Source organism: Mandrillus leucophaeus, unplaced genomic scaffold (genome assembly GCF_000951045.1).
Source record: "Mandrillus leucophaeus isolate KB7577 unplaced genomic scaffold, Mleu.le_1.0 Scaffold169, whole genome shotgun sequence".
NCBI lineage: Eukaryota > Metazoa > Chordata > Mammalia > Primates > Cercopithecidae > Mandrillus > Mandrillus leucophaeus.
This window is the reverse complement of record NW_012101687.1, coordinates 5767613-5792383: the sequence shown is the minus strand read 5'-3', so window position 1 is coordinate 5792383 and position 24771 is coordinate 5767613. Positions and strand designations below refer to the sequence as shown.

General features: G+C 37.9%; 1 protein-coding gene across 4 annotated transcripts in view; it reads left to right on the top strand.

The window, feature by feature from the left end:
• Window positions 1-24771, top strand: part of PTPRB (protein tyrosine phosphatase, receptor type, B) — a 140603-nt gene that overhangs the window by 46284 nt on the left and 69548 nt on the right. For 3 of the 4 annotated variants that reach the window (XM_011976637.1, XM_011976639.1, XM_011976638.1), the window contains 6 exons: window positions 9146-9424; window positions 10717-10974; window positions 12891-13154; window positions 15200-15469; window positions 18117-18377; window positions 24076-24342. In XM_011976637.1, the coding sequence (XP_011832027.1) occupies window positions 9146-9424; window positions 10717-10974; window positions 12891-13154; window positions 15200-15469; window positions 18117-18377; window positions 24076-24342 (1599 nt within the window). The remainder of the gene's footprint in view (window positions 1-9145; window positions 9425-10716; window positions 10975-12890; window positions 13155-15199; window positions 15470-18116; window positions 18378-24075; window positions 24343-24771) is intronic. The other variant, XM_011976640.1, reaches the window with a different exon arrangement.

The following is a 24771-nucleotide window of genomic DNA, read 5'->3' as shown; positions in this document are numbered from 1 at the left end:
GTAGTGTTTGCGAAAATATGCAGATTATTTCACCAGCATTAAAAATTGAAAATTCACATTAAAACCCAAATGTATGGATTCTCTTAAAATTTTGGAAGATTTGGCAAAACTGTGCCTGAAGCTCCCTAGAGCTGACTTGTGGCTTCTCCTTTTGGACACCAATTCACTGGAATACCAGTTCATTTATTTCCTTACCTGAATGCCTTCTAAAGACATTTGAATTTGTGACTTCTACTTTGCGGTTTTCATTTGAAAATTTTAGGGAGCATTTATTTGTCTGGCAATAAGAAGTAGGTTTTCAGTACTTAAATGGCATCTAATCCATAGTAGGTGTTCCTTAAATACCGATTAAATGGATGGATAGATGGATGAATGGAAAAATGGATGAATGGTGGATCTGGGCATGGATGATGAGTAGAAGATATAGAAAGATAGATAGATAGACCAATATATAGATACAGATAAGTATGTAGATGTGAATGAATGAAATTAATATTTTAGTGAGAGAATGTACGTATACTAAAAATATGGTCTGTTCTCATTGGATTATGGATAAATTACAGAGCCCAGGAAAGAGGTGTAGTGGTAGATAACTTTACCTGTAGAAATAATATTTTAACAGCATTTTCCCTCTTGTTAAGTCAGTTTCAGCTACTTATTAATCAGCCTAGAAAAATAAAAAACAAAACCTCTCAAATGATTTTAATTATTTTAATATGACTAACTTATTTGTCTTTAATAAAAAACATTTTAGGAACTTTAATTGTTGAATCACGATATCAACTATTATTTCCACTTCGAAATGTTGCTTATTGTATTGGTTTATTAGGAGTGCCTTAACAAAATATCGCAGACTCTGGGTGGCTTAAACAACAGAAATTTATTGTCTCACAATCTTGGAGGCTAGAAGTCCAAGGCAAAGGTGTCTGCAGGTTTAGTTTCTTCTGAGGCCTCTCCTTGGCTTGCAGATGGCACCTTCTTGCATGTCCTCACATAGTGGTCCCTCTGTTTATGTTGTCTGTCTGTTAATGTCTTCTCACAAGGACACCAGTCATATTGGCTTAGGGCCCACTCTAATGGCCCCATTTTAACTTAATCACCTCTTTAAAGGCCGTATCTCCACATACGGTCACATACTGAGGTACTGGGGTTTAGGGTTTCAACATACGAATTTGGTGGGGATACAATTCATCCCCTAATACTTTTATAGTTTTAAACATAAGCCATCATTTCTTAATAATATCTGTAGGTTACCGGCATCGAAATATCTTGCAGAGCTGGTAATGAAAACATATTTTTGGTTTCTACCCCACTTGGAAAGAATTAGAATTTAGAAGGAATAGAGCTGAGGGAGTCTGCATTTTAAACAAATATCACAGTGAATCGATGCACACAAGTTCAAGAACTATTGACATAATTTTTCTATTATTTGTTGGCATTAAGATTTTGATACAATTCTTCTTAATGCATGATCGAATCTATAATGCCTAGGAGTATTTATCTTTCCCAGGAAGAGAGGAGTACTCTCATATTTGTTTTGTGCTTCTTTAAAGATTAATTTTATTTTTTTAATTTTTTTCAGACAGGATCTTGCTGTGTTGCCCAGGCTGGAGTGCAGTGGCACAATCACAGCTCACTGCAGCCTTGACCTCCTAGGCTCAGGCAATTCTCCTGCTTCAGCCTCCTGAGTAGCTGGGACTACAGGCACCCAACACCACGCCCAGCTAGTTTTTAAAAATTATTTGTAGAGATGGGGTCTCCCTATGTTGCTCAGGCTGGTTTTGATCCTCTGTGCCCAGCCTGCTTTGTGCTTTTATAGCATATAAAAGACTGCCACATATTACGTTTAATTGGTAACAGTATAAAATACATATTATACTGACCATCTATAGCTTAATTTTATTTTCATGGCAACCCTGTGGAGGGCGTATAGTGAAAGGGTAGGTTGCATAGAGACTAAGAGTTGAGTTTTGAAGGCAGACTGCCTCTACCGCTTCCTAGCCATGTTATTTTGGTCAAGTTACTTAACCCTTCCAGGTCTGTTTCCAAACCTACAAAATGGGGATCGTATAATAATAATAACTCATGGGGTTGTTACGAAGTTTTCATTGGTTCAAACATAAAATCTAGAAAAGTTTTTTTGTCACATATGAAGTGTGCAGTGAGTTTACTATTATTACTTCCAGGTTGGAGATGAGATTGACCTTCATAAGAATTAACTGACAATGTTTACAAATTCACACAGCTAACATACAATAGAGTCAGAACTTGAACTCTTGTTCACTGGCTCCAACTCCAGTATTCTTTCCACTACTCTGCAAAAAGGATATTATTTGTAAGTTGGCATCAGTTTTTTCAAATTACCACGTGTTATTTTATTATTTTTCAAGTCAACTTTTAAAGAGGACCAAATACCTCATAAAATCTTTTAAGTATATATATACTTAGCATACACAAAAATGGGATAATGGTTAAATATGTTTTAGTGTGAAACAATTGTGAGTCACTATTGATCTTTGATTGTGTTGAACTTTTGGTGATGACTTCAGTATTTTGCAATCAGCTATTTACAATGCATTTATTTCAGGAATTTTAAGGTCAAACTGAGCTACCTATATGGAATGAACCAGCCCAATTCTCTGAAATTGGTCTTCCTTTCTGTGCCTAGAAATATTTCTCTATTAATCTGACTTCTGTTGGAAGGCATGGCATTTTACACACTAGCTAGGAAGAAATAAAAGCTAATTTGTCTGGACAGAATGAAAAAACAAACAAAAAACAAATGTTTGCCTTCCATTCCTAGATGCCAGTTTGCTGGAATCCCCCTGGGAGCAAAAGATAATATTACATTTTTCTGACTTTGTAGGAGAAACAAACCCCATTCTATATGTATGAATGTATATAAATTAAGATGCATATATACCCCTAAACATATAATATGAAACTCAAATGAACACAGTAAGTATCTATCTAGGTTTGCAGGGATTTTTGTTTTTGATATTGTGTCTTCTTCCTTTTATATGGAAAAACTCAGTACCTAAAAAGGTAAAAAAGATAGTATAATGAACTACCATGTACTCATCACCTCCCTTCAATAATTACCAATTTATGACCAACCTTGCTTCATCTATATCCCCACCCGCTCCCCCACTGCGCATCATTTTGATACAATCCAAGCCCTGATTATTTCATTTCATTTGTAAATATTTCAGTCTACATTTCTGGGTGATAACCACAATATAATTATCACACCTAACGCTAACAATAATGCCTTAATACCTACATGTCCAGGTTTGGAAGTACATATCATGTACTCATGAATTTATACATAAGAAGGCTTTTGGACAGCAGTCTGATTAGAAGAGGGGGCCAGGGGACTTCTCTGCATATTGCATGTATATAGCATTTTAGATAATATTGAAAAAGCCTCAGTTATTGATATTAAAGAATTGGGCTGAAACTACTGAAGAATATCATGGGGATGAGGGTGCATTAATCTCATTAAGTTGTCTGGGTGCCCTCAGTGCTGACATGGTTCTCTAATATTCACTAAAAGTGAGCTTCTCATTTTAGATCTAGTGTATACGGATGTTACATTAAATGCACAGCAACCTGATGTATTAGCATAATATAATGCATCGTCTTTAAAGTAAGCCAGAAAACTGACTATTGTCAAACAGCAACAATAACAAAGTAAAAGAAATTACCTCTCTAGAAATGTATTTAAGTAACTGGAGTTGTGCACAATTCTTTTCTATTTTGTTTTTCTTCTCATTTTCAAAAACCTGCACCAAAGGATGGTTTGGTTTTTTGCTCCATCCCCACCCTGATTTTTACAAGTAATCCTCCAATTATTCATATGAATAGTGGATGTGTACTCCATTTTATATAAAATGCTACATAAATGCAGTTCCAATCAAGTTTCCTAACCACTCTCCTTGTAACTAGATTGGTATCCCAATTTCTGTAAAGATGCTGTTCTTTGGTTGGGAGGCAGGGATAAAATCCAGTTTGAGAAGAACTCGAGTGCCTTGGAAGAAACTTAGACTTTATCCTGAAATAGAAATTCAGGAAAAATTTTTGATGCTTCAAGGGGAATGAGGATGATGGATGGGGCAGATGTACAAAGAGATTATTTGGCAATCATGGAGGAAAGACAGAAAATAAGGAAGAGGCTGGGCGTGGTGGCTCACGCATGCAATCCCACCCAGCACTTTGGGAGGTTAAGGTGGGAGGATCATGTGAGCTCAGGAGTTTGAGACCAGCTGGGGCAACATGGTGAAACCCTATCTTTACAAAATAATACAAAAATTAGGCTAGGCGTTCTGGCTTATGTTTGTAATCCCAGCACTTTGGAAGGCCGAGGCTGGCGGATCACGAGGTCAGGAGTTCAAGACCAGACTGGCCAACACAATGAAACCCCATCTCTACTAAAAATATATAAATTAGCTGGGCATGGTGGTGGGCGCCTATAATTCCGCTACTTGGGAGGCTGAGGCAGGAGAATCACTTGAACCCAGGAGGCGGAGGTTGCAGTGAGCCGAGATTGTGCCACTACACTCCAGCCTCGGCAACAGAGCTAGACTCCGTCTCAAAAAAAAAACAAACAAAAAAAACCCAAAAATTAGTTGGGCATGGTGGTGTGCACCTGTGGTCCCAGCTACTTGGGAGGCTGAGGTGGGATACTCACTTGATCCCAGGAGGTTGAGGCTGCCGTGAGCCATGATCACATCACTGGACTCCAGCCTGGGTGACAGAGCAAGGCCCTGTCTCAAAAGAAAATAAGGAAGACACTTAGAAGACTCTCAAAGTAATCTAGCACAAAATGAAGATTCTCCAGGTAAAGGCAATAAATAAGGAAAAAAGGGAACGGGCAAGAAAAATATTATTTTCAAAAAAGGAACTTTCATGATCACAGAATTAGATTGAACTGTCATTACTGTTGTTATTAATTTTGACTATGCTACAATAGCAAACCACCATCTGAAAAATTCTGTAAATATGCCTATCATTTTCCATAGACATCAATTTTTATTTTTTGTCATTACACTGAATATGCAATTCATGACATCATTTCCCACACTAGGACAGCTAAGTTGTGATAGAAAGAAAACACAATTTAGAGACAGGTATTGGAAGCTCAACTGTACTACCTGTTCCTATACAACATGAGTGAGTTATTTAATGTCTCTGAGTCCCTATTCCAACTGAGAAAGCATGTTATAAATTATCAGATGTAATGTAGTGCTGTTATGCCTTTAAGAAAAGCTTTTGGCACGAACCCATGGATTAGCTGCCCTTTGTTATAAGGTTGAATTTATTTCTATAGCAAATACAATCATTTCTAATTCTAAAGAGTCTAGAAATTTCTATATCAATAGATACTAATGTTTTAATGACCATGCTGTGACAAAAACAATTAAGAAGCAAATATTATTTGTGCTGTAAATATAGCTTTCTTTCTTGTTTTAAATAACATTAAAAAAAGACAGGGTCTTTCTGTGTTGCCCAGGCTGGAGTGCAGTAGCTATTTACAGGCACTATTATGACGTACTACAGCCTCCAAACCTGGACTCAAGCAACCCTCCTGCCTCAGCCTCCTGAGTAACCGGAACTAAGGGCACACATCACCACACTTGGCTTCCTAAATCACATTAGAAAAAAAAAAAGAAAAGAAAAGAAAAAAAGAATTCATTCTGGTTCAGGAATTTTGCCATACTTTGCCTTTTCCTTTGAGAACAGAAAAATTGTGTTGACATCAAGCCTGCTTATGGAACTCTGGGGCTTTCTGGTGCTGGTAGATTTATTCAAGTATTTAAATGAATACTATAGAACTTACTGTTGTTATTCATTTTGACTATGCATTTGTCATTCCTTATTTCAGGTCTGTTGGGAACCAAGAAGTACAAAGTGCTTTAAATTTATGGCTAATGATAAATATTGATATATTAAGACTAAAGCTATGATTTATTATTTTTGATTTATTATTAGTTCTCATATTTTGTAATACTTCACTGGTTACTATGTGTATGAGTGTGATGAGTGGAAAAACCAGACTATCAATGCACACATCTGTGTATTGATACCTTTAAACATCTGCATAAATTATATAAAGTCAAGTAGGATTTCCTAATTACGTATGATCTGTCATGTGATCAGAAGATTATAGGTACATGGCTAAATTTTCAAGTAGCATTAAAAATTCTGTCTCCGTATATATATATATATATACACACACACACACACACATATTTAATACATACATACACACACAGACATATTATATGAAATGTGCACTCCTGATAGAAGTACCTAATACAATTTTGAAAACTTTTTAAATCCATCAGAGTTTTTATTGGGCTTAGATTTAAAGGGAGTCTGAAAACTATTTAGTTTCTGCAGCATGCATAGCAATAGTGGACAACTGCCAGCAAAGGGCTTTATCACAGTATAAATGGGGTTTTAAGTGTTTGTTTCCAGTGCAGGTTCTCGCAGCCCAGGCACTTCCCAGTCTCATTGTTCCTTTGTTCTAGCGGATGTACAAAGGATTGACTGTTTTGTTTTGTGGCTCAGAAAGATTAGATAAAGTCTGCATTTCTGAACTTCACCCTCTAGGCACGCAACCTTAATATTTATTTCTATGTCTCATATTTTGTGGATTATATATGTTTAGATTCTACTGATGATAACATTATTTTTTAGAATTTTTATCTGGCTTGAAAACACTTGTAGATGACAGTATTGATCCCTTTCGAACTATCACTGGAAGTAGCTGTCCCTCTCATCCTTGTCCTTAAAATGCCACTTCAGCAAAAGTATGTCATCTCAGTCAGGTACGACAGCATTGTTCTTGAGTTTCACTGACTATTAGAATCTCATAGTCTCCTCTATATCTTGTTACTTCTCAAAACTGCCTTGGAATGTAAGTAGTAGTATTATACTCCCCAGACAGATAGGAAAGTGGAGGCTTAGACAGGTTAAATAGCCTGCCCAAAGTCTCATGACTTTGTCAGAGCTGAGATTTGAATTTAATTCTGACTCCAAAGCTCATGCTGTCTGCCATTACATTTCACTGCTTCTGTGGCAATATTTTCACCTAATTATAGGAATAATAATAACAGCTAACATTGAGCACTTACTACATGCCAGACACAGTTCTAAGTACTTTTTATATAATATTCAATTTAATCTTCATAACAACTTTACTAAAAAGATATTATTTATTATCAGGATTGCATAAATGAAGAAACTGAGGCACAGGGAGGTTAAGGAATTGCCCAAAGCACACAGCTACAAATAGGAGAGCCCAATTCAAGCCCAGGCTGTCAAACTCTAGAACATATGTTCTTCGGGTGAACCAAACGGCTGTGCTGTGGTTGAACCATGCAACCTTGTCTTCCAAGCTCACCTGTGTTTTGGGCACTCTGTTAATGTTTGTCTTAGTTACTGCTGCCTCAGCTTGCTTGTCAGCTAAAATTTATGTTATTATTAATTATCAATGTTATAAATGTGGCATATATAATTTTACAGTATGAGGTACTTATATAAATCATAGCATACAACATAGAAACATTAGATTTCATAGGCTTTATTAAGCCTGTGGTATCTATTGGTCAGCCATACATAGTCTTATGAGTTGTCTGTTTATAACTGCCTTTTGAATATAGAGTAAGGCTATCTTATTTCTTTTTTATATGTTAATTGCAGGTGAATATCATCTTAAGACGTATAAGAAGGTTATATTTTCTAATTAAGGTCTAGAATTCCTGGTGTTGTATTGTGAACACAACATGGTCTACCAGGAAGTAGTGAAGTTTCTATAGCCATGCCATTGTAATATCTGACCTGACCCTTCAATATTGGTCTCCAATATCTTGATCCCACTTTCTAGACCAAGAACCATGTTGGATTTCTGAAAATTTCTCCTAAAGATGTCTCACAATAATTCTACTCTCAGCACTCAGGGTAGGGGCAGCCCCTTATTTCTTAGACTTTACTCCCCGCTGTACCAAAAGAATGGCTGCTCACTAAATATCGTTGACTTAGTTCCTAACCCAGATATGCTTTTTATTCTATTCAAGTTCAATGGTGGAGATTCAACCACAGGCAAAGCAGGACTTCTCAAACTGATCCTTGGCTTTGAGAGTTGAAATAAGATGAACAGTTGGGTGCAAGATTTGCCCATTCACACATACTCTGGGTGCTCCGGCAGCATCAAAGTGCCCCAAAATTGAGATGTTAAAAATCTAGGGATATAGGGGGCCAGGTGCGGTGGCTCATGCCTCTAATCCCAGCACTTTGGGAGGCCGAGGCAGGCAGATCACCTGAAGTCAGGAAGTCAAGACGAGCCTGACCAACATGGTGAAACCGTGTCTCTACTAAAAATACAAAAAAAAATTAGCCAGACGCAGTGGCGTGTGCCTCTAATCCCAGCTTACTAGGGAGGCTGAGGCAGGAGAATCACTTGAGCCCAGAAGGCGGAGGTTGCAGTGAGCCGAGATCGTGCCACTGTACTCCAGCCTGTGCTACAAGAGCAATGCTCCATCTAAAAAAAAAAAAAAAAAAAAAAAGTCTAGGGATATAGGGAGTCCCAGCTAGTGGGAGAATCCATTTTGGTAAGCAAACCTATCCTAGGTTTATAATCAGATCTGTATCTTTTGTGGTTGTCTAATATCTAAAACACCACCCAAAGTTACGTATACTAGACACCAACAATCTACAACCTAGAAAGAAGTTCAGTGTATATTTCAAATTACTTCTTAATATCTGCGTTTTCTGTTGAGATCTTCAGTATTTATCCAGGCATAACCTGGATGTTTGTCAATGTTTGAAAACTTTGCTAAACCGCAAGCCAAAGAAAATATAACTTTGCTTGAACTTTCAAGATCAGAGCTACCTTAACAACAACAACAAAAAAGTTTTCGTAGAAAAAGGAATTCATATGACTAGTAGCTAAATGTTTTTTTTTTTTTTTTAAGAAAGTGAAAGGGTAGGTTTGGAAGTGAAGCAAAATGCCACTTTATTTCACAAATAACAGATTTTTAAGAAAAATGAGTCTGGACTGCAGTAAAATAAGCAGTTATTTGCAAAAGTCTTCAAGCCATGTTCTTTTTTTTTTTTTTTTTTTTTTGTATTTGCCTTGCAGATCCTTTACCTCCTGCTAGGTTTGGAGTCAGCAAAGAGAAGACTACTTCAAGCAGCTTGCACGTTTGGTGGACTCCTTCTCCCGGAAAAGTCAACTCGTATGAGGTGCAATTATTTGATGAAAATAACCAAAAGATACAGGGGGTTCAAATTCAAGAAAGTACTTCATGGAACAAATACACTTTTTTCAATCTCACTGCTGGTAGTAAATACAATATTACCATCACAGCTGTTTCTGGAGGAAAACGTTCTTCTTCAGTTTATACCAATGGATCAACAGGTAAGACCTGTTTATTTATAGCTGAGTAGTTCATAGGATACTTTTCAAGTTATACTTTATTCAAGGAATAGGAGTAAGAGTGCCACTCCAGAGCAAAATTAATTAATTAGCTAATTAGTTAAATTTTTAAAAGGAGCTTGTGGGATACAGTGGACAGACTGGACTGAAAATAGCATGCGTGGCTATGCTGGTCACTTGCTGAATGGTTTTGAAGAAGTCATGGGACTTCTCTGGAATTGGAGTTTTCTCCAATTTGGAAGAGATACTCCCTAATGGCTCTTCTAACTCAAATCAAAGCAACAGGACTTTCTGCCCCATTTTCTGAGTTTGTGCCATAAAACTTATTTTTTAGATGTTTTTGTTCTTTGTATACTCTTCTTATAACATCAAGTCATAAAGTTTCCTAAATATTCCTATGTTTGAAACAAGTATTTGTTTCTTCGATGAGGTGAAGAATAAGCCATCTGTGCACCCACATATTATGATATACACGGCACATCACTACCTCCTTCCATAAAGTACATGTCTTTCATGTCATTCGCTCTCCCCTCATTTTCTCTCTTTTTAAATTTTTTTTCAATTATACTTTAATTTCTGGGATATTTATACTTTAAGTTCTGGGATACATGTGCAGAACGTGCAGGTATACACATGCCAGGGTAGTTTGCTGCAACCATCAACCCCGTCATCTACATTAGCTATTTTTCCTAATGCTATCCCTTCCCTATCCCCCCAACCCCCCAGCAGGTCCTGGTGTGTGATGTTCCCTTCCCTGTGTCCATAGGTTCTCATTGTTCAGCTCCCACTTATGAGTGAGAACATGCAGCGTTTGGTTTTCTGTTCCTGTGTTAGTTTGCTAAGAATGATGGTTTCCAGATTCATCCATGTCCCTGCAAAGGACATGAACTCATCCTTTTTTATGGCTGCCTAGTATTCCATGGCGTATATGTGCCAAATTTTCTCTCTTTTTTAAATCTCCCTCTCCATTTTTCATCTTCTATAGTTCTTTCCTTTCTCTTTTCCACTTACTGCTGTGTAGTGTTATATACTTCATTGGCAAAAGCTACCTCAATACCTATGAAGTAGGGGAGGTAGACAAGTAAATTATGATGTAACTTGAGGCTGCAGACTTTGAAAACAGCACTAATCAAAGTTCCAGTGAAATTTCCAGAATCCTGTTATTTATTAACGCTATTACCAAGTTAAGATGAATGTGTGACTTCTAATTAAATGTATATGTCTCCTGTAAGGGAATTATGAATGACATTTGGACATGCATTTTATCTCACTAGTGCCATCTCCAGTGAAAGATATTGGTATTTCCACAAAAGCTAATTCTCTCCTGGTTTCCTGGTCCCATGGTTCTGGGAATGTGGAACGATACCGGCTGATGCTAATGGATAAAGGGATCCTAGTTCATGGCAGTGTTGTGGACAGACAAGCTACTTCCTATGCTTTTAACGGGCTGACCCCTGGCTATCTCTACAACCTCACTGTTGTGACTGAGGCCGCAGGGCTGCAAAACTACAAGTGGAAACTAGTCAGGACAGGTAAGTTCTCCCTAGCTAGCTGAAGAAGAATAAAGCGAATTCAAGGGGATGTTTAATAAATCAAATTTATTATTTTAATAACAGTAATATAGGACAAATGGAAATTCTTATAAGGTATAGAAGACCAATATCCACTTTTGTACTCAGAAAAAGAAGGATTCTCTTTTATTCTAAAGTTTAGGCTAGCCCTTGGCAACATTTTGAAGTAGGCAAAGTTAATTACTGATACGGACCTAGCTTCTCTTCTTCTTTTTAATACTCCGTCTCCTTGCTAAGGATTCCTTCTTCCTTTTCTTAACCAGGGATCCACTGTCTTTATGACATCACTCACAGCGAACCAGAATTACTTTCTCCATGCTATACATAGCCCTACTCCTGTGTGACAGTCATTTCCAAAATTTTCTATCTAACCACATGACCTGGGACCTAATACCACAGGACCTATTCCCACAGCCTACCCTAGACTAATAAATGAATCTATGCTAAGTGTTAATGAGTAATGTACACAAACTTTCATTCAGCCAATAGTTACTGAATATAGGCTAGATGCTGGGCGTTGCTGATATAACATCCAAGAGAGACAAAGTCGTTGCCCTCATGGAGCTTACATTTTTAGTAGAGTCTAATCCTTCTAGCAAGTCTAATGTGTAAATTAAATCTCCTCTCTTGGTAAGTTATCTAATTTTAAGTGAAACTCTAGTATATGCGGTGCCTTAGACATTAGTTTCTGGAACTATAGGAGGCTGGTGGGAAAGATTTGAGGATACCAGTACATTTATATACCTTTTATAGCACACCTCAAATATATGTAAATATTCCTGGCCAAAAATGTTCTGTATATCTTAAAAGTTATTTATGTACGTCAAGAGCAAATTGCATTCCTAACTGCCTTATGCAAAATCAGAGTGCTATGCCCATTCTTTTGTTTTGTTTTGTTTTGTTTTGTGTTTGAGACAGAGTTTCACTCTTGTTGCCTGGGCTGTAGTGCAATGGTCTGATCTCGGCTCACTGCAACCTTGGCCTCCCAGGTTCATGTGATCCTCTTGCCTCAGCCTCTCGAGTAGCTAAGATTGCAGGCGCCCACCACCACGCCCAGCTAATTTTTGTATTTTTGGTAGAGACGGGGTTTCACCATGTTGACCAGGCTGGTCTTGAACTCCTGACCTCAGGTGATTCACCCACCTCGGCCTCCCAAAGTGTTGGGATTATAGGCATGAGCCACCGCTCCAGGCCGCCCATTCTTTTAAGGAAGCTTCATTAATTTATATTCTAGAAAAAAGTATTCACAAAAGGGTATCTCCTTTTTAATCATTTTCCTTTGATGAAGTAGTAACACAACTCATTAACTTTATCATGATTTAATATAAAAATTAGTTTTATCACATAAAATTTTGTAATCACTAATCAATTGATCAATATATTTACTATGTACTCAATATTATTGAATATTAATCTATAAAGGCGATAAGAAATGAGGCAGATGACAGACCTCTTTGCGCATTCCACTTAAAGAATTTCTGAATTGGGAAGGACCATTGTGGGGCTTTGACCTAGCCTCATTTGCCAGTAAGAAACACTGTAAGGTTCAGTGAACTAGAAAGAGCTGTCCAGAGTTTCCTAGCTGACCAATGGCCCAGTCTGAACCAGAATCCAGGCTTCTGCCTGACAAGCTTTGGGCCTTGCCACCAAGCACATAGCCTACCTTTGGTTTTACAGCATTATTTTTGCCTCTTTAAAATTTTTTTTTACTTTTATTTTTTCACCATCTGAAGAGGATAATTTTTGCCTCTTAAAGTGCTTGTTTTCTCCAGCCCAAGGAATGTGGCTTACAGAAATAAAATTACAGGTCAAAATTTGGCCATAGGACTGGTGAGATATCCTGAGTAAAAGTCTCTTTTCTGTTCTTTCCTAATTAGCCCCCATGGAAGTCTCAAATCTGAAGGTGACAAATGATGGCAATTTGACCTCTCTAAAAGTCAAGTGGCAAAGACCTCCTGGAAATGTGGATTCTTACAACATCACCCTCTCTCATAAAGGGATCATCAAAGAATCCAGAGTATTAGCACCTCGGGTCACTGAAACTCACTTTAAAGAGTTAACCCCTGGACGACTTTATCAAGTTACTGTCAGCTGTGTCTCTGGTGAACTGTCTGCTCAGAAGATGGCAATGGGCAGAACATGTGAGTCTTGGGCTCCAGAATGTTCCTTGGTTGCTCAAATCAGTCTCTGATCCACCTTAGAATAGGACAAAATAAGTTAGCAGGAAAACTCCTTTCCCAGTCTGAGAAGTGGAGCCTATGTAACTGAAGGTGTCTGGGATAGGGCCCATTTGTCTGAGTCACTTAGGCAAATGAGTTTGGATTTCTGAATGATGTGCATATTGTTTCTGTCTTATGCTTTTTCATGTCACATCACTTAAGGAGCATAAATGCATTAGCATTGATGCCAGTATATAAAACATTTCTGACTCATTCTTACAGTGAGAACCAGTTAGCATTTAACCATGTTTTCCATACATCATTTTATTAATTTATGTCCTCAAACACTTATCTATCCAGTGCCTTATATGTGTAAATTACTGTACTATTGTTAAAACAAATAAGACATGCTACTTGCCTTTAAGGCAGGATCCAACAAACTACCCCATCTGGTGCCAAATCTGGTCTGTGGCCTGATTTTGTTTAGCGCTCAAGCTAAGAGTGGTTTTTACATGTTTAAAGGGTTGTACAAACAAATAAGCAAACAAACAAGAAAAAGATGAGACGGAAACCATATGTATCCTGCAAAACCTGAAATATTTACTACCTGATCCTTACAGAAAAAATTGTCCAACTTCTGCTTTAGAAAAGTTTCATTTTAATCACACAGATGTAGAATACATACATGTACAAAAAGAAAAATAGTACATTTTAATAATAGTGACTGTATTGATATTTCCATGTATCAGGCACTGACAAAATAATTTACACCCATTATTTCATTTAGTTCTCACAATAAAACTGTGAGAGATGTCCTGTTATTATTAGCATTATACAGATAATTCAAAGAGGTCAAATAATTTGTCCATAGTTATCCACTCAGTAAGTGCTGGAGCTAGAATTTAAACTAGGCTATTTGATTCCAGAGTCCATTCCCTCTGCTATTAGAGATCTGAAGTAAACGCTATATGGTCAAAGAGGAAAGAGAACAAAATTCTCTTTCATAAGAGCAGCACAAACTTGGAGGAAATGGGAGCAGGGCGCGGTGGCTCATGCCTGTAATCCCAGCAATTTAGGAGGCCGAAGTGGAGGGTTGCTTGAGCCCAGGAGTTTGAGACCAGCCTCGGCAACATAGTGAGACCTTGTTTCTACAAAAAATAATAATAATAATAATTAGCTGGGCATGGTGACATGTGCCTGTGGTCCTAGCTACTCAGGAGGCTGAGCTGGGAGAATTGCTTGAGCCCTGTGGTTGAGCCATGACTGCATCACTTCACTCCAGCCTAGCAATAGAGTGTGACCCTGTCTCAAAAAAAATAAAACCAACTTGGAGGAAATAGAAATGGTCTTTAATGAGGACCTAAAAAATATAACATTTGTGACAAAGAGGGAAGAGCTCTTGGGGTGGAGGGGACAAAATAAGCAAAGGCCCAGAGGCAGAAGAGCCCAGGAGACTTGCAGGTCTACAGAACATGCAACTGGAGGCCAGCTTTCCAAAGGGTAGGGAAGGAGACAGGATGGCTGCAGAAAGTAGTCTCAGTTAAGACTGGAAGGATGTGGGGTCTGAACTTAAAGAGCCAAAAATGTAAGCAGAGGGCTTGACATTTTATTCTGTAGATTATAGAGAGACCTTGAATGCTTTTAAGCAAAAAAAAAAAAAAAAAAAAAAAAAAAAATAGAGCTTAATCTTGCAAGAACATTAATCTTTTTAGTTGGAAAAAAGAAACGAATGCCTCATGATCACGACATCCAATATCTCTTCCAAGGGATGCCACATTTCACCAGATTATTAACACTGTAACAGAAGATTACATTACTGATATTACTAAAATGATTTTGGCAGACACTTCTTGAGTGTCAAATGTCTCAAAGAACCCTCATTTGCAGTCCACGGACATCAAGAGGGGATAGAAATGTTTTGAACTGCAGATATTGTGTCTCCTATCTATTGCTGCCCAAGAAAAGTAAATGAGTATTCTTACTTTTGGTTTGTAATATCTCCTTTTTGACATCATTTCACCATTTAGTTCCAGACAAAGTTGCAAACCTGGAGGCAAACAGTAATGGCTGGATGAGGTCTCTTGTAGTGAGCTGGTCGCCCCCTGCTGGAGACTGGGAGCAGTATCGGATCCTACTCTTCAATGATTCTGTAGTGCTGCTCAACATCACTGTGGGAAAGGAAGAAACACACTATGTCATGGATGACATGGGGCTCGTGCCGGGAAGACAGTATGAGGTGGAAGTCATTGTTGAGAGTGGAAATTTGAAGAATCCTGAGCGTTGCCAAGGCCGGACAGGTAGGCAAATATGAAGGTGTTAACACCAATGGAAGAGTAATTTGTTCCCTCTCCCAGGTAATCCAGGTAACTGCCGTAACAGCTAATATCATACCCTCGTGTTTTCTGAATTTGAGATATTAAGGACGTTAAGACTAACGTGGGGTTTCTAACACCTAATTTGTCAAATTAGAACATTTAAAATCACTTCCACTAGTAATTCCATTATTTCATGAAAGAAAGCCATTTTAAGCACCAAAAGAGTAGGATGGATACATTCCAAAAATAAAGACAATCCTTCCCACAAAAGAAGAACGTTTTGCTAGTGATCAGCATTAGGGAACCATTGCCTTTGACCTCATGCTGACTAATGTGGGGATTTCAGGTACCAAGGAAGAGTGATTAAAGTGGAGAGGGATATGTTTGGATTTTAGGGAAGGGAAGAATAAGGCTACTGAAATGAGAAAACAGGCTCAAAGAGGTTATAACTGCCCAAAGCTTTGCAGTATAATCATGACAGCAAGAATCATGTTTCAGTATCCTCATACTGTCAAATACTTATACTCATATTGTCAAAGAAGAGAGTTGCACTTCCAAGTTCAACATTTCCTTGATAATCCTTGTAATGTGAAATGCTCGATACTTAGAGTGAAATTCCAATACCTTCTTCTTAGTTTGCCTGATAATAGGGAAATAACTACATGGATTCACTGTTCTTCTTAGAAGAATGTCAAAGAAAAGATCATGACACCCACTTCGCTTGACAACTGTGTCTTGCAGTAATCTCTTCATCTTCCAAATATTAATGTCCACTGGATGATGATCAAAGACCTACAGCAGCTTAAACTAAGCTACTTTTAGTATTTCACAGGACAAGCATCTATGTCGTCTCTAATATTTTATCACTCAAATGACTTGGAAATGAAGATCATAAAACATTAGGGGCTCTCAGCATGTCAGCATAATTCTCAGGAGAACTTTTGTTTATTTCTTTATTTTTACTCTTTGAGACAGAGTCTTGCTGTGTCTCCCAGGCCTAGGCTGGAGTGCAGTGGTACAATCTCAGCTCGCTGCAACCCCCACCTCCCAGGTTCAAGTAATTCTTGTGCCTTGGCCTCCCAAGTATCTGGGATTACAGGTATGTGCCACCATGCTCAGCTAATTTTTGTATTTTTAGTAAAGACAGGATTTTACCATGTTGGCCAGGCTGGTCTCAAACTCCTGGCCTCAAGCAGTCCACCCACCTTGGCCTCCCAAAGTGCTAGGATCACAGGCATGAGCCATGGCGCCAGGCCAAACATTTGGGTTTTTTTTTTTTGAGATAGAGTTTCACTCTTGTTGCCCAGGCTAGAGGGCAATGGCGTGATCTTGGCTCACTGCAACCTCCGCCTCCCAGGTTTAAGCGATTCTCCTGCCTCAGCTTCCCAAGTAGCTAGGATCACACGCATGCGCTACCACACCTAGCTAATTTTGCATTTTTAGTAGAGACGGGGTTTCATCATGTTGGCCAGGCTGGTCTCAAACTCTTGACCTCAGGTGATCCACCCACCTCGACCTCCCAAAGTGCTAGGATTACTGACGTGAGCCACTGCACCCAGCCCAAACTTTTCTTAAACTTTATCTCCAGTTTACCTTATTCAGGTAACTTGAAGTAGGCCTCAATGTAAATAATCAAATTATTTCTCTATACCAAAGGAGGAAGATGCAGAGTTAGGGACTCAGTTAGAATGGATTTATAGAAAATTTATGGATGCAAAATTTACAATAAAAATTTTCATACTTGATTCTTTCATAATTTAAGGCAGCAACACTTTATTCCTTTTTTTTTTTTTTTTCTTTTTTTTTTTGAGATGGAGTCTTGCTCTGTTGCCTAGACTGGAGTGCAGTGGCATGATCTCAGCTCACTGCAACCTACACCTCCCGCGTTCAAGCAATTCTCGTGCCTCAGCTTCCCAAGTAGCTGGGACTAGAGATGTGAGCCACCACGCCTGGCTAATTTTTGTATTTTTAGTAGAGATGGAGTTTTGCCATATTGGCCAGGATGGTCTCAAACTCCTGACCTCAAGTGATCCACCCGCCTCGGCCTCCCAAAGTGCTGGGATTACAGACGTGAGCCATTGCGCCCGACCAACACTTTATTCTTAATGTCTCCTAGAAATTGTAATAATAAAACCTTTTAAATGAATCAATTTTGAGACAAGTCCTCAATTAGATGCTATTATTGCCAGCCAACTCTCCCTTCCATGAACACATCAGTGTCCCCCACCTCAGAAATGAGGGAAAGTTGCACTTGGTCTCCTCAACCTATGGGGGTGACAAATACTCCTAGCTCCACCTAAATACTCAAACAGGAACTCTTCTTTGTGATTTTGGGAATGACAAGATTGGAGTAAATATTTTTGTATTACAGAATCCATATAAAAAGAAACTCAAAGTATTATGCAGTCAAAAATCAATGACTCTTCTGGCAATTGAGTCTGTATTTCTGGTTACAATACATGAACAAAGTTTTTTGTGATAAGATTTTGTTTTAACACTCAGAGACATTCATAAAGCAAATGTTGAACTGAAACACTCTTAAGGATGGAAGAGAAGAGCTCTCAAAAGTATACTCTATGAATGTGCCTGAGTCCATCAGTGACCCAAGTCTCCATTGCTTTTTCCTCAGTCCCCCTGGCTGTCCTCCAGCTTCGTGTCAAACATGCCAATGAAACCGCACTGAGCATCATATGGCAGCCCCCTGTAGCAGAATGGGAGGAATACATCATTTCCCTAGCTGACAGAGACCTCCGTCTGATCCACAAGTCACTCTCCAAAGATGCCAAAGAATTCACTTTTACTGACCTGGTGCCTGGACGAGAATACATGGCTACAGTCACCAGTATTAGTGGAGACTTAAAAAATTCCTCTTCAGTAAAAGGAAGAACAGGTAGTAATCTTTATAAACTTTACATTTTAAAGTGTTCTGTCTGCTGAATTACTATTTAACATGCAATTTACAAGTATTCATTAACCGCCTATTATGTACTAGGCATTGTTTTATGGATCCTTTCTATTGTGTTTGTTTTCTAGTTTACCAATTTCAGTTCTTATCTTTATTAGTTCCTTCTTTTTACTTGGCTTGGATTTAGTTTCCTAAACTTGAAAAAGAGTAAAGAACAACCCTTCCAAGGAGTTTTGCTGCAAAGGAGAGCAGAGAAATAGGGCAGCATCTAGAAAAGGAAGTATGGTTGAAAAGAGGATGATTTTTTAAAGGTAGAAGAAATAACAGCATGTTTTATGCTGGAGGGAATGATCTAGAAGATGTAGAAGGAGAATCATGATGATGTAAAGTGAGAGGGAAGAATTGCTGCCGTTTTTCCATGAGTAGGCAAGAGGTATTGGGATCTAGAGCACAAGTGGAGGAATTGGCTTTAGAAAGGAGCATGGGGAATCTAACCTCAGTGTCAGCTGGTGTATTAGTCTGTTTTCACACTACTATAAAGATCCTACCCAAGACTGCGTAATTTATAAAGGAAAGAGATGTAATTGACTCACAGTTCCACATGGCTGGGGAGGCCTCAGGAAACTTACAATCGTGGGGGAAGGTCAGTTAGAATGGCGATCATTAAAAAGTCAGGAAACAACAGGTGCTGGAGAGGATGTGGAGAAATAGGAACACTGCTACACTGTTAGTGGGACTGTAAACTAGTTCAACCATTGTGGAAGACAGTCTGGTGATTCCTCAAGGATCTAGAACTAGAAATACCATTTGAACAAGCCATCCCATTACTGGGTATATACCCAAAGGATTACAAATCATGCTGCTATAAAGACACATGTGATGTATGTTTATTGCAGCACTATTCACAATAGCAAAGACTTGGAACCAACCCAAATGTCCATCAACGACAGACTGGATTAGGAAAATGTGGCACATATACACCATGGAATACTATGCAGCCATAAAAAAGGACGAGTTCGTGTCCTTTGTAGGGACATGGATGAAGCTGGAAACCATCATTCTGAGCAAACTATCCCAAGGACAGAAAACCAAACACTGCATGTTCTCACTCATAGGTGGGAATTGAACAATGAAAACACTTGGACACAGGCTGGGGAACATCACACACTGGGGCCTGGTGTGGGGTGTGGGGAGAGGGGACAGGATGGTATTAGGAGATATACCTAATGTAAATGACGAGTTAATGGGTGCAGCACACCAGCATGGCACATGTATACCTATTTAACAAACCTGCACGTTGTGCACATGTACCCTAGAACTTAAAGTATAATAAAATAAATAAATTAATTAATTTTTAAAAATCATAGTGGAAGGTGAAAGGGAACCAGGCACCTTCTTCGCAAGATGGCAGGAGGGGAAGTGATGGAGATCAAAGGGGAAAGAGCCCCTTATAAAACCATCAGATCTTGTGAGAAATCACTCACTCACATGAGAACAGCATGGGGGAAACTGCTCCCATGATCCAGTCACCTCCCTCCCTGGACACATGCATATTACAGTTCAAGATGAGATTTGGGTGGGGACACAAAGCCAAACCACATCACCTAGGGAAGAGACAATATGTGGGTAGAGATCCCAATAGGTGGATAGTTGTAGGGTGAGCAGTTATCTTCTAATTGCTCTCATTTTTTCAGTGTAATTGGAAGCAAAGTCATCAAGATTTCCCTTTTAGCTAGACCTCGTGGCTCACATCTGTAATCCCAACACTTTGGGACGCTGAGACGGGCGGATCTTGAGGCCAGGAATTCAAGACCAGCCTGGCCAATGTGACAAGACACGGTCTCTACTAAAAATACAAAAATTAGCTGGGAGTGGTGGCACATACCTGTAATCCCAGATACTCAGGAGGCTGAAGCATAAGAATCACTTAAACCCAGGAGGTGGAGGTTGCATTGAGTCGAGATCCTGCCACTGCACACCAGCCTGTGTGATAGAGTAAGACCCTGTCTCAAAAAAAAAAAAAAAAAAAAAATTCCTTTTTCAATGTATATACTATTGTCCTGTATCTTATTTTTCTCTCCTCTTTTGATCCCACAAAAATATAGTTATTGCTTTATATAGTCAACATCTGTTTAGATTTACCTATCAATTTACTACCTTTTTTCTCATTTTTTCCTCCTGCATCTGAGACATTTTATCTGGGATTATTTTCATTTATTCTGGAGAACATTATTCAGATTTCTTCATTGAGAGTTTCTAGGGACAAACTCTCTCAAATTTTGTTTTTGCTGGGCATATTTTTATATAACTGTCATCTTTTTATAGCTCTCTGTCTTGAAAGATAATTTCCTTAAGTTCTAACTCTGTGTTTAAAGTTATTTTCTCTCAGCACATAGAAGATATTATTCTAGTCTTTCTGGGATTTATTGTTGCTGCTGAGTCAGCTATCAGTCTAATTTTTATTTCTCTGAGTCTGTTTGCTATGACTGATTTTTCACCTTTGGTGTTCAGTTGTTTCACAATAATAATCAAGGTGTAGATATATGTCTTTTTGTTTCTATTGCTTAAGATTGATTGGTATTTCTGTACTTTCCAATTAGTGTCTTTCTACAATCCTGAAAATTCTCAGCTATTAACTCTCCGATATTGCCTCTTGCCCCTTCTCCATTCCCTGCTCTGTCATCTTCTGGTATTCTAGAACACACATATATGAACACATCAATATATTTCATATTTTCCATGTGTTTTCTCTCTGAACTACAGTATAGGTAACTTTCTCATCTCTTTGATTCATTTCATTAATTCTTTCTTCAGCTCTGTCTAATCTATTTTAAAATCTACCCACTGTGTTTTAAATTTTAATTGTTATGTTCTTCACTTTTAAGCATTGTCTTTGGCTCTCTTTCAAATTTATGTTGTGCTCTGTTGCCCTTTAGTTATATTTTCATTCCCCTCCTGTATTGTTATATGCAAATTAACAATGTTTATTTTCCATCCTATGTCTGATAATTATAATAGCTGAAATCTTCAGGAGTTAAGTTCTGTTGTCTTTTGATTTTCCTGTCTTTTGTTTATGTTGCTTTATTTCTTTAAATGTATGTGATTTTTTTTTTTTTACCGTAAGCTTGTTTTCCCTAGAATTTTATTCTGTGGAAATTATTTAAGGACATGTTTGAAGGTGAGTTTCAGAAGGAATTTTCATTTGATTCTTTCAGGTGCACAAGGCTATCAAACCAGACCTACATTAATCTAAATTGTCAACTTTAGGTTTTTTGATCACCTGGGTTTTATAAATTCAGGTGGCAAACACATTGAAACTATCTTAAGATTATGAATTCTCAGAGGAAATCGTTTTCTCCATCCAGTATTAAGGCTGAAGTTGTATAGGGAGTAAAGAGATACTATTTATTTCACTTATACTTAGAATGTAGCCTTTCCAATGTTATACAAGGTCACCTATGAGTTTCTTCAGCCTGGAAAAATCTACACTTTACCTCCTTTCTCCAATATCCTGCAATGCTATAAAATTAAAACTTACATTTGCATTTGAAAGGGGCTCTCAACACAACAGTTTGCTTTATGATCCAGTTATCTCTCTATCCTTTACTTTTTGGCCTTTGAGAATCCCTTACATTCCTGACAAGTCATTCATTTACATTTTCGTATTTTATCCAATATGTATAGTTGTGTTTATTAAGGATTTTCATGGTATCTAGCCTATCATACTGCCAGAAATGGAAGTTTAAGGCATTGTTTTAGACCTAAGGTCATTTTTTCATCCCCACCACCCATATTGCTGGGTCATATAGTAATGCATATTTAACTTTGTAGAAAACTGCCAAATTGCTTTCCAAAGTGTTTGTGAAATTTTGCATTCCCACCAGCAATGTATGAGATTTCCACTTCCTCCACATTCTCAGCATGTATTACATGGTATTAGCAGTTTGTTTTAAAATTTAGCCATTCTAATGGAATAGCCATTATAATAAGATAATGATATCTCATGTGGTTTTAATTTGCCTTTTTCTGATGTCTAATGGCTTTGAGAATCCTTTCACAAGCTTATTTGTCACCCATTTATCTTCCTTGGGGAATTTTTTGTTCAAATATTTTGCTGAATTTTAAAATAGGATTGTTTGTTTGTCCTCAGTCAAAATGTTTTCTGTCGGTTTTTCATTTTGATGTCTAATTTATCAATTTTTGTCTTTCATAAATCATGCTGTGGTGTCATATCTAAAAATATTTGCCTAAATCAAAGTCACAAAGACTTTCTCCTAGAAGTTTATAGTTTTAGGTTTTAAATGTAGGTCTGCGACCCATTTTGAGTTAATTTTTATATATGATGTGAGATATGGGTGAAGGTTTTTTTCTTTGCATATAGATACCTGGTAATTCCAGCCCTATGTATTGAAAAGACCATCTTTTCTCCATGAAATTGCCTTTGGATCTCTAAAAAAATCCATTGATAGCATGTTTGTTCTTCTATTTCTGGACTCTCAATTCTGTTCCATCAATCTATGTTTCTGTCTGCCCTTTGCCAGTATTATCCTGTCTTAATTACAAGATTTTTAGTGAAATCAGGTGGTGTTAGTCCTCTAACTTTATTCTTCTTTTTCAAAATTGCTTTGGACACTGTAGCTGTTTGCCTTTCATATAAAATTTAGAATTAAAATTGAATCTTTAGAATTATAACTGAATCTGATCCATATACAGTAGGATTTTTTTAATGAACACATTTGTATCTTAATCCAGAAGTCAATGAACTTTGAGAAAGAGGGGTGCCAAGGTTACAATCCCTTTGGTTATTATAATTCAGGAAAGAGGCACAAAGAAGAATGTATGTTGACCAAATGCCAACTTCAAGATCTGTATATAAGATTTGTTAAACGATAAGTTGGAAGCAATCAATGTTAATTAGGAAAAGGACACAGGCTTAGGGGTTAGACAAATCTAGCTTTCAGTTCCAGGTTGGCTATTTGTTAGCACTGTGATATAAATTACTTACATTTTATGATCCTTGGTTTCCTCATTAATAAATGGAATAATAAAATCAACTTTATAGAGTTCTGAATGGGTGTCAAATAATGTAACCTTCATGAGACATATAGCTCATAACTGGCACATAGTAGACATTCAGTAGTTGTTGTTATTATTACTTTGTAATATATATTATTACAATTTATATTATTACATGTTCATATATAATAACAGCCCCTTTGAGAATGTGCCAGTATAGAACTAACCAGTTTGCTAGACCATACTCACCAGACTGAAGGGAATTCCCAGTACCACCCCAGAACAATCATTGGCTCAGGTAGATTAGATAGCTTTGAATTATCGTGGGCTAAGGACAGATAAAATCATATTAACTAAGCAGTTTTCAAAAATAGCAGCCTTCATTATCTAAAATTTAAAACCAAAACCACTTAATAAGCATGCATCATCTCATCCTTGGATCCTAAATAATTTTGATCCCTATATAAGCAGCTTTTTCAAAGTACTAAAGCTTCTCTAGAGGAGTAGTTCTCCATATGCCACAGGAAATAGAACTGAGAGTCTATAGCAACAACACAAAAATTATTTTTAGCACTTTCAAGTCTGTCTCCATTTTTTGACTCATTTTTCTTACACTTTCTAAAGGTGACTAAGTGTCATTTGTTTTGTCTTCTGTCTACTGTTTTAGTGCCTGCCCAAGTGACTGACTTGCATGTGGCCAACCAAGGAATGACCAGTAGTCTGTTTACTAACTGGACCCAGGCACAAGGAGATGTAGAATTTTACCAAGTCTTACTGATCCATGAAAATGTGGTCATTAAAAATGAAAGCACCTCCAGTGAGACCAGTGGATACAGCTTCCACCCTCTCAAGTCCGGCAGCCTGTACTCCGTGGTAGTAACAACAGTGAGTGGAGGGATCTCTTCCCGACAAGTGGTGGTGGAGGGAAGAACAGGTAAGAAGTAGAGATATATGTCTGTAACTTACTAAGATCTGAGTACATGAGACCCCTAAACAGAATATTATAGAAATATCCTAAAATCAGACTTATCCCTGGCCTTCCTAAAAGCTACGTTTCAATGCCACCCAGAAGGTATATGGAATGGAAATTGGGCGATGGGTGATGGTAAGAGAGAATAAATTCTGAATTTTTTTTTTTTTTTTTTTTTTTTTTGAGATGGAATTTCACTCTTGTTGCTCAGAATAGAGTGCAATGGCATGATCTCGGCTCACCACAACCTCCATCTCCTGGGTTCAAGCAATTCTCCTACTTCAGCCTCCCAAGTAGCTGGGATTACAGGCATGTGCCACCACACCCGGCTAACTTTGTATTTTTAGTAGAGACAGGGTTTCTCCATGTTAGTCAGGCTGGTCTCAAACTCCC